The sequence below is a fragment of the Sorex araneus genome, chromosome 3 (genome assembly GCF_027595985.1).
Source record: "Sorex araneus isolate mSorAra2 chromosome 3, mSorAra2.pri, whole genome shotgun sequence".
Taxonomy (NCBI): Eukaryota; Metazoa; Chordata; class Mammalia; order Eulipotyphla; family Soricidae; genus Sorex; species Sorex araneus.
This window is the reverse complement of record NC_073304.1, coordinates 117752120-117770450: the sequence shown is the minus strand read 5'-3', so window position 1 is coordinate 117770450 and position 18331 is coordinate 117752120. Positions and strand designations below refer to the sequence as shown.

The following is an 18331-nucleotide window of genomic DNA, read 5'->3' as shown; positions in this document are numbered from 1 at the left end:
TATAGCTGGGCCAAGTATAGTCAAAAGTGGCCTCGGGCCTCTAGAGTAATGCTTCAGAGTCCCCAAAATAGAAAAAAAAAATTATATTTTAAATCACTCAGTGCTGTGGCCAAGGGGGTGGAGGATGGGGGGGTGACATTGGCTCAGGAGCAAAAAGCACTTACCTCACAAAGCAAGAGGCCAGGATTCAAACTCTGGTGCTGCTCTTGAGTGCTAAGCACTGTCCCAGCAGCTCTGCTGCTTGGAACCTCTGGCACAAGAGTGAGGGCACAGCATTCCCCAGCCAGGTATACGGGAAGACTGCTTGTGTGAATCCCAGCAAGTGTGGCAACTAATGATGTGCAAGCGCCACCACCAGCAAGTATATGAGCACCACAGTGACCCCACTTAGCATCGCAACCAAAGTATGTGCAAGTAACACAAAGAAGAATGGGACTCTGCAGGGGCTGGAGAGATAGCACAGCGGGTAGGGTGTTTGCCTTGCACACGGCCGACCCGGGTTCAATCCCCGGCATCCCATATGGTCCCCCAGGCACTGCCAGGAGTGATTCTTGAGTGCAAAGCCAGGAGTAACCCCTGAGCATCGCTGGGTGTGACCCAAAAAGCAAAAAAAAAAAAAAAAAGAGTGGGACTCTGCAGGCACAAGTGCAAACATTTTTACCTAAAGTGTTAAACCCCCAGCAAGCACTGTGGCTCAGCGTGTGACCACTATAACCAGATGTGCAATCCTAGTAAGCACCACCACTGAGCATGACAACAACAACGGGAGAGAGGAGAGATAATGTCCCAGTGGAAGCTACAAATTGTCTCCATCTTTGATGGCCATTTGCACATCCCAGAAAGCCTTCTAAGTACACTTCAACCGATGACCCCTTCCTTCTCTTCAGTGGAAATATCAAAGGTTTACCACCTCTTCCAAGAACCATTCACTTTATCTCTTAGTCAGTAATAGAACTTTGAATTCAATTTCATAGAAAATCGAAGCCTTACAATCAAACTTCACCTTCCTATCCCTCTCAGTCCACATCTACAACAGGAGACATTTTCACATTTCTTCCCCAACTCAGAGAAGGAGTATTCCTTCCATCCAATACATTCTACCTTTGGCCTGAATCCTATGACACCAATTTCTTCATTTAAATCACCCTTCCAGGGGCTGAAGCAATAGCACAGTGGGTAGGGCATTTGCCTTGCACACGGCCGACCCAGGTTCGATTCCCAGCATCCCATATGGTCCCCTGAGCACCACCAGGAGTAATTCCCGAGTGCAGAGCCAGGAGTAACCCCTGTGCACTGCCAGGTGTGACGCAAAAATAAATAAATAGATAGATAAATAAATAAATAAATGATAATAACAATAATAATAAATCACCCTTTTATCTCAACGGTGCTCATGCTCGTTTTTTCTAGCTCTGCTCTTCACTGGGTCTTTCCTTTGAGCAAATGTAACACTTAAACCTATTTAAGAACTGTAATACTTAAAAAACAACCCAAACAAGGAACTGTCCCTTACTCTTCTTTGTGCCTGTTTCTGCCTATATATTCCTTATTTTAACTCCCAGGTGAAAAATTAATCTACAATAAGTATCTTAATGTTCTGCTTTTTAGACAAGTTTTTTGGTTGTGTTTTGTTTTCTTTTTAAAAATTTTTTTGCAGGGTCGGAGTGAGATAGTACAGTGGGTAGGGCATTTGCCTTGTGCACGGTCAACCCAGGTTCGATTCCCAGCATCCCATATGGTCCCCCAAGCATCACCAGGAGTAATTCCTAAGTGCAGAGCCAGGAGCAACCCCTGACCATCATCAGGTGTGACCCAAAAAGCCAAAAAGTAAAACTTTTGTTTTTTGGCTTTTGGGCCACACCCAGCAGTGCTTAGGAGTTACTCCTGGCTCTGCACTCAGGGATTACTCCCGGCAGTGCTGAGGGGACTATATGAGATGCTAGGGATCAAACCACGATCAGTCTCACACAGGATAAGCACCCTACCCACTGTACTATCTCTCTGGCCCCATTTTCTTGTGTTTTAATGCTTTTCTCAATGCACACTTATCTGGCTTCTGATTTTACTCCTCTAGCTTAAAATTCTCTTTCAGGCCAGGGATATAACTCAGGTAAAGTGCATGTCTTGCTTGCAACAAAATCTTAGTTCCATCCCCTGCTTAAAAAAATCTCTATCTGGAAGGGAAAAACAAACAAAATTCATCTCCCTGATTTCTTGGGTTCTTAAAATTGCTCACTGGTTTTTTATCTGTTCTCTTCTCTAGCTGGTTAGTTTATTACATGGACTTCCAACCCTTTTCCCTGATTATGTTAGTTATGTTAATGAGTCTCCTACGATTCTGCCTGTGGTCCTCTTAATATCACTTTAAATTGGTGTTATCTCAGTTTTGTACAAGTTTAGACTGACTAGTCTAGACTCTGCCTCTTAAATTCAGATTTTGATTAAACTATTAAATATTTCCACTTAGATGTCTAAATCTTGGTATTTTCAAACTCTGATGCATGATTTTTCCCTCTAAACCCAAATTTATTTAGCCTACAGCAACCTTTTCAGAAACAAAGTTACTCATAAACTCTCTAGAAATCTAATTTCCTTTAACAAACATAATGTGTTCCCCAGTTGCACTTAACATTGCCCCCCTGTATCATTCTAATGCCCCCCACAGTGTTCCAGTGGCCCCTGAAGTCAGTATCCCCCACTTTGGGGTAAAGTGTTTTTAACCCATTGCAACATAGTTACCTATCTGTGTATTAACCTAGAAGTTTCTTTCTTCCTCACCCTATATGGCCAATAGATTCTAAATAATTCTATTTTTGTCCCTTTGGCTTCAGACACCAAATAAGGACATTTCCACCTAAGAATTACTAATCTTTTCAATTTTAGTCATGTTCTACCATACTCCAGAAAATGCTTCCTAGATTCAAATCCCAACATTTTCCTGTTTCAAGACTAGTTTCATAGGCAAAATGCAAATTCTTTTTCTGAAGAGAGGGGAGAACCCACATTCAGTGTAGCTTAGCAGTTACTGCTGGCTGTGCTCAGGAGACATAAGGTGCTGGAAGTCAAACCAGCATGCAAAGCATGTGCTTCAGCCCTTTGAGCCATTATTTCTCTGTCCCTGACATGCAAATTTTTATTCTAAAATAGCATAAGGGAATCTTTGTGATCTTAGCCTTGCCTACATTTCCCACCCTGATCTTTTGCCACTACCTCACACTTCTGATACATCCTATACATTAAACACTTCAACTTATCTTCACGTTCCCTCTTCCCATTGTTGACTGTTGTGATGAACAGGGGCTGTGCAGATGCTTGGTTGTGGTACTCACACACTCAATCACAACACTTGCTGAAGATCACAAACTTTATTTTGGGGGGTCCCCATGAATAATTCTTGGCCAACTGGGCTGGCAGTTCAATGCAAGGGGCCCAAGGATACCATGCTGCTCTAGCTCTGTGGTGCTAGGGATTACCAAGGCAATCTCTGTGATGCTCAGGGGCTCCAGGGCTCTGGTCCCCGGGGAGCAGAGGGAGACCAGGGGTATCAGGATCTGAGCCCTGATGGGATGCATGCCAGGCATGTACCCTCCCACTATATTATCTCCAATCCACAAACTTCAGATATGGTGCTGACACATGTGCTTCCTGGGATTCACACTCCTGGCTGCAGTGCTCACATTTTAAGTTGCAGGATTTACTGGGAGCTGCACACTTTAGTTATGGGCTTGTACACAGCTGGCTTTGATAGGCCAGACACTGTGTTGCCCGGGATCCTAGACAGCAGGATCACCAGAAACATGCATAGGGATGGGCGACACTGCTGGTCAAACTCACAGCCTGACAGTTGTAAGGCAGGCGCTTTTACCTTTGAGTCATCCTTGGGTTCCTTATTTTTTTTTAATAAGACATAACACTTTGAGGCCAGGGAGAGAGTACAGTGGATAAGCCGTTTGCCTTGCATGCAGCTGACCCAGATTAGATCCCCAAGGACTACAAGGAGTAATTTCTGAGTGTAGAGCCAGGAGTAACCCCTCAACAGCGTGTGTTTACCTTGCATGCAGCTAACCCAGACTCGACCTAGTTCAACTAGGTTCTAGTACCCGAGCACAGAGCACAGAGCCAGGAGTAAGACCTAAGTACTGCTAGGTGTGGCCCTAAAATCAAACCAAACAAACAAAAAACCCCAAAATACCTTTTTTTTTGTATTTGATATGGCTTTACTTATTTTTTTCTTCTGTCATTTTTTTTAATAAAAATTTTATTTTATTAAATTACCATGTGGAAGATTACAATGCTTTCAGGCTTAAGTCTCAGTTATACAATGCTGAAACAACCATCCCTTCACCAGTGCCCATATACCACCACCAAAAAAAAAAAAAAAAAAAAAACCTACACAGTACACCTCCCACCCCACCCCCCCACCCCCTGCCTGGTAACTGATAAGTTTCACTTTACTTTCTGTTTACTTTGGTTACATTCAATATTTCAACACAAACCTCACTATTATTGTTAGGGGTACCCCACTAGAGTCAGACCTACTGTGAAGAAAAATGAGGTGCCGCGCGGTCCCAAAATACCTTTTTGTCATATCTGTTGTAACACAATATATCACTTTGTATACTAGAAAATCTATTGGAGGTTCTCAAATTTACTTAATCTAACTCCCATTTCAGAAAAAAAATAATCCCAGGATCCCTGTGGAAAATTATAAATAAAAAATAAATAGAAACTGCACCACCAAGCATACCCAAGACTACTGAGTGTGGGGGGTGTTGCGGGAAGGAGGGGAGGAGGGGAGGTATTAGAGAAAAGCCAGTTGCCCACTTTGGAAAACCCTGATCTAATGAAATCTCTACTGTTCTTCCACCTTGGATAGTACTGGGGTTTTCCGTTTGTTCATTTGTTTGTTTTGTTTTTGGGCGACAGGCTGCTCTGCACTCAGGGATCATTCCCAGTAGGCTTGGGGGACCATATTTGATGCTGGGGATTGAACTCAGGTCAGTCGTGTGCAAGCAAGGGCACTATAGGTTGAGTAGTACTATAAAGAGTGAAGGCATTAACTTATTTTCAAAGTCCTCCCCGGTTTGGTCATTCCCACACTATTGCATGTCACTAATCTTTGCCTCCAATTACAGTAGCTCATTTTATAAGACGTTAAGAAAAATCAGTGTTTATTGCTTTCTTTAAAAGTTCTGCTCTTCTGGGTCATAAGGTGCTTGCTATACAAGATGTGTTCTGCTTCCATCCCCGGCAACACATACAGTTCCCCAGCACCACAGGAGTGATCGCTGAGCACAGAGCCAGGAGTAATCCCAGCTGGGTGACCCTCTCCCCCTTGCCACCAAAAATAGTTCTGCTCTTCACCTGTTCCCTTTCCACACCCAATCTCTGGTACAGTACTCTACTGTCTGTTACCCAGAACTTAATCATATCTACTTTCTCCCCTCCCCTTAATTTATGCCTTGGTCATTTGCTCACTTAGGACTGAAACTACTTCCTTAGGGGCCAAAGCAGTATATGGGCATTTGCCCTGCATGCACCCGACCCGGGTCTGATTCCTGGTATCGCATATGGTCCCCCGAGCCCCAACATGAGTGATCCCTGAATTCAGGGCCAGCAGTAACCCCCAAGCTTCCACCTGGCGGCACCCACCCCCTTTACAAAACAAACAACCAACAACAAAAACCCCATATGGTGCCAGGAGTAATTGTCAAATGCAGAATCAGGAGTAACTAACCCTGAGAACCTCTGGGTTTGACCCCAAAACAAAACAAACAAAACAACAAAACACCCTACTTCATTAATCCTCCAAGACTGATTAAAACCTCTTACTTTCTGATATTTTGCTCCATCCAAATAGCACCAATTCACTGTATCACTGTCACTGTCATCCCGTTGCTCATCGATTTGCTCAAGCGGGCACCAGTAACATGTCCATAGTGAGACCTGTTGTTACTGTTTTTGGAATATCAAATACGCCACGGGTAGCTTGCCAGGTTCTGCTGTGCGGGCAGTAGATTGCGGGCTCTCTGAGAGGGGCGGAGGAATCAAGCCTGGCAAACAACGCCCTACCCGCTGTGCTATTGCTCCAGCCCATAGCACCAATTAACTTTGAAAAATCAAGAGACACTCTTCTATTTTAAAACCTTCAGTAATAATAATGGTGATGGCTACCATTGGTTGAGTTCTTAGTATGAATTTGGCCACACATCATGTTAAATAGCAATTTAACAGAATTTAACATACTTTATAAGGACTATCTCTACTAATCCTTCAAAAACCTTATAATACAATTTTACTAATTCTTATTTTACAGATAAGTTACTATAACTGAGTCTTATGATGTTAAATACACTGTCCACAGTGAAAAGGTTGTTAAAATACAGGTAGATTTAAATCCAGGCAGGCAGATCCCACAATCTGTGTTTTCAATATCTCCTGAGGCAGCATTGTTTATTAGCTAAAGTTTTTGTTCTTCATTTTTGGTGTACAAAAAACCTTTTCCCGAGCCAGAGCAAGCAAAAACACCTTGCCCTTTCCCGAGCAAAGGGCTTGCCCTGCATGTGGCCGATCCAGGTTCAATCCCTGAACCCAGAACCATATTCCTGAGCACAAAGCCAGAAGTAAACCCTGAACACTGCTGGGTGGGTGACCCCAAGACAAAAAAATAAACAAATACCCTTTCCAAGCTTTTCTCCTGCTATTTATTGCTGAGCACTATACATACTGCCACACATTTCATAACATTTTCCCAAATTCTATGCCTCTTTATTTCTATAAGAAAATATACTTCGGGCTGGAGAGATAGTATAGCAGGTAGGGGCTGGAGCAATAGCACAGCGGGTAGGGCGTTTGCCTTGCACTCGGCCGACCCGGGTTCGATTCCCAGCATCCCATATGGTCCCCTGAGCACCGCCAGGGGTAATTCCTGAGTGCAGAGCCAGGAGTAACCCCTGTGCATTGCCGGGTGTGATCCAAAAAGCAAAAAAAAAAAAAAAAAAGTATAGCAGGTAGGGCATTTTGCCTTGCACACAGCCGACCCAGGTTCAATCCCCGGCATCCCATATTGTTCCTCGAGCACTGCCAGGAGTGATTCCTGAGTGCAAAGACAGATGTAACCCCTGAGCATCGCTGGGTGACCCAAAAAGCCAGTATTAAATAGATATAGATATATAGATATACAGATATATACCAGAGTTGCACTATGTTCTAGACGGAGAAACTCTACTTGGTTTTTTTGGGTATTTTTTTGTACTTCACCCAGCTATGTTCCAGGATCAATCCTGTTATGCTTGGAGGACCATAGATAGTGCTAGATTTGAACCAGGGTTGTGCACAAAGAAAGCATCCTAATCCCTGTATTATCTCTATTCATCCCCCAAGGCCTACCTTAAAATATAATCTCCAAGTAAAAGAATCAATTATTTCTTTGCAATTTCAATAGTACTGTCTATCTAATAAATATTAATTTCTAGTATTTATTTCTCCCCATTATTTGCAATTTCTCCCCATTATTTGCAAAATCTCCCCATTGCAGGATTGTGAGACTCTTACTTTACACACTTAATTCAATTCTGTATTTCAGTGCCAAGCATAATGTAGTACAAAGAACAATATAAATGTTACACAAATAAAAGGTCCCAATCCTCTTCCTATTTGAGTCCTACCCCATCCTTTTCAAGTCATCTTTCCTCCTGTACAAACCCTTGCTAAACCAATCCAATCCAGAGTCATTGCCTATTTTGATTAAATGGCTCTGTCCTTTATGTGGCAATTATTAATCATACCCATTCTTCAGATATGTATTAATTTTTTCATTGGGGACCATCCCAAGAGGTGTTTAGGAGGCCCAAGTACTCCTTCTAGTGATTTTCTTTGGGCCATACCTAGCATTGCTCAGGGCTTACTCCTGGCTTTGTGCTTAGGGATCACTCCTGCTGGTGCTCAAGGGATGACAGGGATGAAACCCAGTCTGGCCACCTGCAAGGCAAGCACCTACCCACTATATTATAGCTCCAGCCCCTCTTTCTGCTGATTCTTAGCCAAAAATTCTGAGCCAACAATGCAATGTGAAGTTTCAAGGATACAGCAGTATTTAGGAACCTCCAGGGCTACACATGGTGGTACTGAGAAGGCTGGGGGTCAGAGGGAGATCTTCAGGGCTACACCCAACAATGCTGGGGGAACACACAGTGTCAGAGATCAAACCAGAGACAACCGTGTGCACGGCATGTGCCTTAATCCCTCCAGCCCCTTAACTTTTCATGATCCGATCCTATGTAAGAGCAAAAACTAATATATTCCTTTTATATTTCTACTGTCTTCATATAGTGTTTAGCATATACCAGACATTTATTTAATGTTTGCTGTTTAGATGCCAGAGAAACAGAAAAGCAAGTAAAGTGCTTGCCTGGCATGTAGTTTAGCTGGGTTCAATCCTCATCACCAGATATAGTCCAATGAGCACACCACCAGGAGTGATCCCTGAGCACAACTAGGAGTGCCCCCCCAAAAAAATATTCTATTTTGATTACTTTGCTGTTCCACATTAACATTTCACATCCCATGAAAGGATAATTGGCTTCAGTGTAGTTCATCTTTATGCATAAACTTGTTCTGGGATCACCTTGCGATAACCAGGGGCTACTCCCCTTGTGGAGCTTGGTAATCACCCCTAGCAGTACGCATAGGGCCCAAGGATTACTCTTGGTGATGTTCAGGGACCAGCAGTACTAAGGCAGAGGAGGTAGAATGCAGTCAAGAGACCAAACTCCGGCTTCTCACATAGCAGGCATAGGATCTATCACTAAACTATTTCCTCAACCCTTCCTTTTAATTTATTTTGGTTTTTCCACACCAGAGTGCTCAGGGATTACTCCTGGTTCTGTGCTCAGGAATGACTCCTGGTGGTGCTCGAGAACCATATGGGATGCCAGGGATTTTAAACACAGTCAGCGTCATGCAAGAGACAATTGCCCTACCAATCACTTACTCCATCCCCTTTCCTTAACCTACTCATCTCGACTGGAATTTTAGCTTTTATTCCTTCTTGGTATTTTCCTTCAGAGATAACTTAGTACCACCATTCTCTCATACATGCACGCACACATACACACACTCTCTCTCTCTTATGGTACCACAGTGTTCTCTTGTGTACTCTCTCTGTTCCTCTGCTTTCTCCAGGACATATGGTACTGAAGATTTATTTTAGTATATTTAACTGTTTAATGGGGGTGGACAGGAAAGGAAAAATCATTTTAAGAGTTATCTTTTTAGACAGAAGTCCCAAAAACACTCTGTAAAAAATTTCACCCCCAGGATGCAAAAACATTCATTCAAAAGAACATATGCATACCATTATTTTTTGCAGTATTTAGTACAATAGTTAAGATATGGAATAAATCTAAGTGTTTGATGACAGATGGATTATGAAAATGTGGTATATACACACAATGGAAAATGATGCAGCTGCAAGGAATGATGAAATCATGCAATTTGCTGCAACCTGGATGGAACTGGAAGATACATTGAGTGAAGTAAGGCAGATAACAAAAAAACACAGGATGATCTTACTTATATGTGGTATATAAGATCACTCTAGATCACCCTTCACACCCGAGTATAAGGAGAAAGACAAAGAAGGAAAGAAATGTAGGGTGACAAGAAGATGAGAAAGGAAAGTAATGAAGGAACAGTCAGAGCATCAATATTACATATGTGTGTGTGTATACATACACATAAACATCAATACTACAAAGGGGAGTGCTACAGCTATATATCCAAAGCACAGATTCAACAACACTGAAAATATGATCCAAACTACAACCAGCAAACTTCAAAATATACCTGTCAAAGTGTGTGTGTGTGTGTGTTTGTGTGTGTGTGTGTGTGTGTGTGTGTGTGTGTGTGTGTGTGTAAGGTGGAGGGGAACAACACCATAGGAGAGAAAACCTGTGAAAACTGGTGGAGGGTAATTGACACTGGTGGTGTGATTGGTGTAGAATATTATATGCCTACTCAACTATTAATTACTGTATCACTGTCATCCCGCTGCTCATCAAATTGCTCGAGTGGGCACCAGTAAGGTCTCCAATGTGAGACTTGTTATTACGGTTTTTGGCATATTTCATACGCCACGGGTAGCTTGCCAGGCTTTGCCATGCAGGCGGGATCAACTTTACCAGTAACTCTGCAAATCATAGTTTTTTGGGGTTTTTTTTTTTTTTGCTTTTTTTTGGGTCACACCTGGCGATGCACAGGGGTCATTCCTGGTTCTGCACTCAGGAATTACCCCTGGCAGTGTTCAGGGGATGATATGGGATGCTAGGAATCGAACCCGGGTCGGCCACGTGCAAGGCAAACGCCCTACCCACTGTGCTATAGCTCCAGCCCCATGTAAATCATACTTCTTAAGCTTTAAAATTTTCAGGGACAAAGCACTGTTGTATTTCAAGTTACACTAAAATCCAGTGAAATATAATTAGCAAGAAACAATGAAGGAAATATATGACCTCAAGACCTATATAAAAATCAGTAATAAAAACAAACAATCCTAATAAAGTACTGGAAAACACTTTAGCCAAATGACCTCCAATTTATAAGTAGAGCAGCTGGCAACAGAATCTATATGAATCAATACGGCTTCCAAACCAGAAATACAACAGCTTAATGAAACTCACGTCTAACATCGCTAGGGTAGCCTGAGTGTCCCTAGCACTGGAGTGCCCCTCAAGCATGACATTCTAGGGCTTGCTCTTTCACAGAATGGATGGCCCAGTTGGTAAAGAGCCACCTGTGGGGTCCCAGGACCTTCTGAGCACTATGTGGGAACACACCCAAAGCCCCAATCCCTGCCACACACAACACCAACAAAAAAAACACCTTGAAACACAACTCAGCATTTTGGTTCAATCTAAAAGTCTGATGATCATTAAGTGCTACAGCTGATATAACCTAGGAAATAAAGCATGTTGAATGCACAAGACTTGTTGAAACTAAAATACAACATACACAATAGAAACTATGCCCTTTAACTGTGATGAATTTTTCTTCTAACAATCATTTCAAAAGACAATCAAGTAGGGGGCTGGAGCGATAGCACAGCGGGTAAGGTGTTTGCCTTGCACGCGGCTGACCCGGGTTCGAATCCCAGCATCCCATATGGTCCCCTGAGCACCGCCAGGAGTCATTCCTGAGTGTAGAACCAGGAGTAACCCCTGTGCATCGCCGGGTGTGACCCCAAAAAGCAAAAAAAAAAAAAAAAAAAAAAAAAGACAATCAAGTTTTAGAAATCTGGGAACTCGTTTGTAGAGCAAAAAGTACATAAAATTTCTTTATTTTGATTTTGATGTCACATTTAGTGGCACTAAGGGCTTACTCCTGGCTCTGTGCACAAGGATCACAACTGGTTGTGCTTAGGCGACACTATGTGATGCCAGGGATTCAATCCAGGGTCAGCCACATGCAATGCAATGACTGTACTACCTCTTTGATCCCACAAAAAGGGAAATTTTAAACATATCTGGAAAAAAAAGCCAGAAACATGGTACAGCGAAGAAGCAGCTTCACCCTGCAAGCTGACCCTGATTTGATACCTGCCATCCTTTATGGCTCCCCCAAGCCAAATGATCCCTGAGTCAGAAACCTTGAGCACTGCCAGGTGTGACTCTAAAACAGTTGAATGCATACTATCTCTAAACCTGCATCAAGAGTTTTTTACCTAAAGCAGCAACTGAGTAGGCTCAAAATTGCTTTCAACCAGGAAATCCATTATCAATGGTATGGAAATATCACCAATAACTTCAGTGAAAAGCTAATAACATTTAAGCATGAATCATTCATGCTTCTAAGAACATGTATTCTAAGATCATAAGCTTCACAAGGTGAATTTCAGGTATCTGGTGCCATACATAGAAATATCAGTTATCACCCCTCAAGACTTACATAACCATGAAAGACCATAACCAAGTCAGACCTGACTGAAAGACCATAAAATTTGAGACAAGTAAAAGTTTCAGGGAGTAAAGGATTACTTATCTTCAATGCCAACAATGTTCTTGATCATTGATCTTCAATGGTCTCACTATGAAATGGTACAGATGCAAAACTAGTACACTCAGGACTTACAAGAATTCTAAGTCTTGGAGCTGGAGCGATAGCACAGTGGGTAGGGCATTTGCCTTTACGCAGCTGACCCAGGTTCGATTCCCAGCATCCCACTGGGTCCCCTGAGCACCGCCAGGAGTAATTCCTGTGTGCAGAGCAGGAGGAACCCCTGTGCATCGCCAGGTGTGACCCAAAAAGCAAAAACAAAACAAACGAACAAAAAGATGAAATCTCAAAGTGGATTTCTGCATGTTAAGTGAATATCCCACAAACCTCCAAGAAAGTTAGAGATGACGTGAGACTCCAGAGCAGTGCGAACTAGTTCACTGTACACCACTTCTCAAGATGTGGTTCTTACTAAGCATTCTAACCAATTCCAAAGGGAAATTAAGTTGTCCTCATGAAAAATATACTAAAAAATAAATGAGATCTTATATCCATGTGCTCTAATTATAGTTCTCACTTAAAAAATCTCCTTTTGGGGGCTGGAGAGATAGCACAGCGGGTAGGGCGTTTGCCTTGCACGCGGCCGACCCGGGTTCAAATCCCAGCATCCCATATGGTCCCCTGAGCACGGCCAGGGGTAATTCCTGAGTGCAAAGCCAGGAGTAACCCCTGTGCATCGCCAGGTGTGACCCAAAAAGCAAAAAAAAAAAAAAAAAAAAAAAAAAAAAAAATCTCCTTTTGGCCAGAACAACAGTACAGTGTATACAGCATCTGCACGCAGCTGACCTGGGTTCAATCTCCGGCGTCCCATATGGTCCCTTGACCACTACCCCGACTAGTTCCTGAGTGCAGAGCCAGGAGTAACCCCTGAGCATTGCCAGTGTGCCCCAAAAAGAGGGGGAAAAAATGGAAAAAAAAAACACAGCAGAAAACTTCTCTCTCACAGGGCTGGAGCGATAGGTAAGAACAATGACATAGGGAGCTTGCCTTGCACACAGTCAACCCAGGTTCTATCTCCTTTACCCCAGCACCCCACATGGTTTCATCATCCATGTCCCAGCAGCGTCCCCAGACAAATCCCATAGGACTGATTCCTGAGCACAGACAGGCGTGGCCCCAAAACAAATCTAAACAAAAGAACTTCTTTCCCATTTACTTAAATCAAATGACTTTTATGCCTATACCTGCAACTCTTTTTTTAGGGGAGGGGGCATGCACAGAGGGGGGGCTGGGCCACACCCAGATGCTCAGTACTCACCACTCCTGGTGGTGCCCAGGAATCAAACCTGATCAGTCCTGTGAAAGGCAAGTTCCCAACCTGCTGTGCTCTCGGGCCCTATACCGGCAACTCTTGCTTTTGCAATTCCCCCTTGAAGAATATGCCTCATGGGTCAGGAAGATGGTTCCAAAGGCTGAGGGCCTGTTCTGCACAGAGCCCCGGGTCCCCACCTTGGCTCTAAACGGTCTTATAGGCACCACAGGGGGGTCCTGGAGGATGGCAGGGTTAGCTCCTGTACACCCAAGGGGAGAGTGTGGCCCTAAACAAAAGAACATGCTTTACTCATTTTAAAAAGTATTAAAGCAGCACAGGGAGAACATTATCATTATTATTATTATTTTTTAAAGAGGTTGCCCATGTAACTGTGTAAAAATTACCGAGGGAAGCGAGTATACAACAAAGCTTGCAGTCTGAAAGTAAAGCGGCAGTTGGCTTGCTCTGTCCCTAACCCCATACAGGACAGGATTATTGCATGAATTACTTTTGTCCCCACTTCCTCACCTTCAAAGAAGATTTCTCAGATAATGAACTCCATAACCTCTAATTCATCAAATTTCAAAGTCTGGCCTAGATGGGCTTATTACTTTATCTCAAAAAAAAAAAAAAAACTACCATAAGCCTGGATGCAAATGATGTTGCCAATACTAAAGTAAACTGGAGTTGAAACGACTAAGAACACAAGAAAAAAAAGTTTCCCAATACTTTAATAAAAACATATCTTCACAGATTTAGAAAGCTGGGCTAACTACTGTTTCCACGCAATGTATCAGTGGATTTGCGACTTTAAGTTTAAAAAAAAAAAAAGTAGCACCTATCTATGCAAAGAACCGAAACATACAGCAAGGAAAACTTTATTCCAAAATGATCTGAGTTTACTGGCCAGGTTATGGGAGGGGAAAATCGCTTCCGATTCCGTTTTCCTCTCCCATGTGGGCAGCGACGGGCTCCCCGGGAGCGGGGATGCTAAGCACATCAGCCCTGCGCTGACCTGCGCCGAGGAATGTCGGCAAACGTGGGCGCCGGCGGGGAAACACGCAACTTCTGCCGCGGGGGACCCCGCGCCGCGCGTCTGCAGGAGACAGGCGACCCCTCTCGGCCCCGGAGCCGAGAGGGCGCCCAAAGAATCGCTTCTCCGTGTCCTCGAGGCTTTTCCACCGTCCCCGCCGCCTCCCCCGAGCCGGGGCTCCCTGGGCCAGTCCGGGCGCGGGGTGTCGCCCGCAGCCGAGGCGGCGCGGGGCGCGGGGCCCGGCCCGGCCCGCGTGGCTGCAGGGCCCCGAGCGCGTCCGCACGCACGCAGCTGTCGCGGCGCGGGGCGCTCCCGCGGGCCAGGCGCTCGGCGGCCGAGGCGCGGGGCACCGGCTCCCCCGGCCCGGCCCTGCGCGGGGCAGACGCCGCCCGCCCGCCCGCCCGCCCGCCCGCACTCGGCGCCTCAGGCCGGGCCCCCGGCTGCGGCCACCTCTCACCTTTGACGACGCGGTCAGCTCCCGGAGGGGGCGGCGGGGGCGGGGGCGGGGGCGGCGCGGCCCGGGCCGGCTCCGGCGCCGCCATGCTGGGCCCGGGGCTCGGGAGGCGCAGGGCCGGCGGGCTCGGGGGCGGGGGCGGCGGCTACCAGAGCCGAGCGGCGGTGCCGCCGGGGAACATGGCGGACCCTCTTTCCCGACAGAGGGGCTCAGCCCGGCATGCACCGCGCGTGCGGGGGCGGGGGCGGGGCCGGCTCTAGGGACTTGGGCGAAATTACTGAGACGCGGAGAGAAACAGGACGAGGCCAAGGGACCAGGTGAAAATTCTGGGCGAGCAGAAACTAGAGGATGAGGAGCAGAGGCCGACTACAGCTAGTGGCGGCAGTGAGAAGCACGACTGGCCCTCAGAGAGCTCTCAGTAAGTTAGGGAGACAGGATCAAGTCTCAGAATCCCCTGCTAATAGAGGACAAATGGATAGCAATTTAGCTACCAGATCTGGGTACTAAAGGGTTGATTGGCAAGGAACAGGAGAATAGAAGAGGCATTGTAGATTCTGGAGCAAAAATGACTACTCAAAATGGAGCTTGAGAATTTGGCTTTTGTATTGAGTCTGGAATTGTCAAGTGTCTGAAGGCACAACGCAAGAATGCAGGTAGAGCAGACAAGGATGCAAGGGTTAAGAAAACTGGAGAAAGAAAAGGATGACACCAAGAGTCTGTAGGATTCACCTGAAAAATACATAGCTTCCTTCTAGATGAATTCTGAAAATAGATTTGGAAAACATAGTTGGAAATTAGCTCTTTATAAATATTTCTGCATCCTGGACCCTCAATTGTTCACTAGAAGTGTATGACACCAGGTAATGTATGAAATCATGGACAAAGGAGATTATATCTACTAAGATCTATGTATCAGGATGGCACAGGATACAAATGCCTTGGGTAAAAAAAATCCCTCTCCATGCTCCTGCCGAACAAAACCTATGCACAAAATACACTCATAATGGATGGTGAAAATTCAGTAAACAGAGATCCAAAGCTCTCAAAGGACATTTTTCTACCACTTCCTTTTAACAAGCTCAATCATCCTGAGACCTATGTAAAAGAGGGAGAAAATGCTAGCTGGGTATTCCTTGCAAAAGGAGTCCACAACCTTTTAGAGAGAAGGAGAATTGGGGTGTGAGACAGAGATAAAAAGGATTTGTCTGGAATGAAAGTGAAATAATTTCACAGGGAATGTGGCTTAAATAATTTCACAGAGGGTTGGGGACGTGACTAAATATGCCTTGCATATCTGAAGCCCTTAATTAGATCAGATCCTTAGTACCACATGCTTTCCATCCCAGCATCACCAGTTAACACCTCATAGCCCTTGAGCTGGGAATGGCCCCAACAACAATTAAAATAATAATCCCACAGGGGAAGCAATGGGCAGAAGTACCCATGAGAAGAGAACAAGGAGGAGAAAGAAGGTTCATAACGTGTAAATATAAGGAGGGCAACAAGAGTACATAGAACAGAAATCATTTTGTAAGAGAAGTTGAAATCCCAATCCCCTAAGGAAGGAAAAGCTTGTAATGTATTGGAAAGTGAAGGGAAATATACTAGCAATCATAATAAGGAAAAACATTCTATTTTAGGATCCACTGACTTCTACTTTGAGTATATATCCTTCAGCTGCTCTCTATCCCCTTTAGCTCTTCATTCAATTAAAACCATATGTGCATATGTTGTGCCATGGTGCTCTGTTAAAATATTCATGGAGGAGAGGGGGATCATGATGTCAGGGATAAGGGGGGTTGTTTGTACCATTACTCTCTCTTTGTGAACCCCAAGCCATTGGAACCTGATATTTCGTATTTATTTAGTCCTCCTCACCCCAATACAAAAGAACAAAGGCATACAAAAGGGATAGCAAGAAATTAAATAGAACTATCTTATAGATTTATTAATGAAAAATAGTTTACAAAAACAGTATGTTTGGTCCTAAAATATTTCAACTGACTCTGAGGGTTTACAATGGCAACAGAGCAAGTGGCAGTAATGGCTCGCTGCTGACAACAAGAGGGTGAGTTAGTGTGGCTGATCCATCTCTTCAGAAGGGGAAATGTTACACTGGCAGCTCTGCGTTCCCGGCCCAAGTTTTGGGTACAAGACATAGTAACTAAGCAGGAGGGCTGCCCTGAATAGTCAGGACCATGAACTACATGTTCTAAGGATAAGGTCTGGTAATGGGAGTAGGTGGATATAAAACAAAAAACAGAAACTGTAATATAATAGGGTTCAGAAGACAAGGGCTTAGGTATGGACAGGGTATAAAGTATCCAGTAATGAAATAATTACATTAAAATTCTAAGAAATGGCTAATGTTAAAAAAAAATTATGGATTCCTCTTCAGAGAGGTTCAAATGAAATCCTAAACAGTAGCTGCTTCCTTTTGCTAGATGCATGAACATCAGAATGTCAAATATTCCCTCTCAGAGAGCCAGGCTGCATTAGCAGGTTTTGGCACACCTAGGAGAAAACTGCCAACTGGAGAAGCAGAGAAGAAACCAGTGCACCCAACAGGGCTGCAGGGTGCCAACTCTGCAGTCATCTAATTTCAGAGAAAGCTACTGGTTCCATGAAGCAGAGAGGTGGCCCTTACCACCTGCTGTGCTGTGGGACTTTAGCCCTGATCTGTTCTCTTCTGGGGGTGTCTGCTAGAGCAAACAGAAATTCCTCTCCCCCTGTCCTCCTGCACCCAGATTGCAAGGCATAGCTACTCTGCCTCCAGTCATCATCTGGAGGCATATCTACTCTCCGAGGACCAGAGATCTGAGACCCTGGACCAGGACCTGCATTCCAACCTGACCCTGGGGGTGCGTGGAGACTGCTAGATGACGCTGACACGTGGTGAACAGTGGGAGGGACAGAGGGTGAATAGAGCAGATTGCCCCTATACTGCATCTGAGGAACCTGTAGACCCTGGTGCCTTTCTGGTAATGTGGCAGTGTGGGTTAGCTGAGGCTTGCATCCTGGAGTAGTCAGGAATCTGGCCCCAGTATGCTGGTTGCTCCCTGACCAGGGTCCCCAGGAGGCATCTGTTCTGGAACGATGGGGGAGACTCCAGTAGTTCAAAGTCCTTCCTGTGTACTTGACCCCTTGGGAAGTTTCACCCCTGTCACACATAGCCAGAAACTGCTGGTCACTCCTCGAAGTTCCTAGGAAGAGGAAAGAAATACAAAGATTGAACATCTTCAGTAAACCATTCTGTTTCCTAAGAGGACCATTCCTACCTATTCCTCCCAACTCCCCCTACCTACAAAAACATACACACAAATTTAATAGAAAAAAAGTCTATACACATCAAAATCAAGTAAATATCTTACCTCCAGCATGGGCAAATGAAACACTTTTCTAGATGTTGCCATACTTCACTCACTCCATTAAAAATTTTTCCTTCAAAATAGACACACACACACACACACACACACACACACACACACACACACACGCATGCATGCACGTGCACATGCACGCATGTGCCGAGGCTCCCTAA

At 44.6% G+C, this 18331-nt stretch overlaps 2 protein-coding genes across 16 annotated transcripts in view; both read right to left on the bottom strand.

Moving 5' to 3' along the window:
• The window catches only part of PPP3CB (protein phosphatase 3 catalytic subunit beta), a 62067-nt gene extending 47092 nt beyond the window's left edge, over window positions 1–14975 (bottom strand). For 2 of the 5 annotated variants that reach the window (XM_055133749.1, XM_055133750.1), the window contains exon 1: window positions 14794–14972. In XM_055133749.1, the coding sequence (XP_054989724.1) occupies window positions 14794–14878 (85 nt within the window). In that variant the 5' untranslated portion in view covers window positions 14879–14972. Of the gene's footprint in view, window positions 1–14793 lie in introns of all 5 variants that reach the window. The other 3 variants (XM_055133751.1, XM_055133752.1, XM_055133754.1) reach the window with 3 other exon arrangements.
• Window positions 14976–16680: 1705 nt separating this feature from the next.
• The window catches only part of USP54 (ubiquitin specific peptidase 54), a 169030-nt gene continuing 167379 nt past the window's right edge, over window positions 16681–18331 (bottom strand). For 8 of the 11 annotated variants that reach the window (XM_055130340.1, XM_055130344.1, XM_055130342.1 and 5 more), the window contains one exon: window positions 16681–17993. In XM_055130340.1, coding sequence (XP_054986315.1) covers window positions 17434–17993 — 560 coding nt within the window. In that variant the 3' untranslated portion in view covers window positions 16681–17433. The remainder of the gene's footprint in view (window positions 17994–18331) is intronic. The other 3 variants (XM_055130346.1, XM_055130348.1, XM_055130349.1) reach the window with 2 other exon arrangements.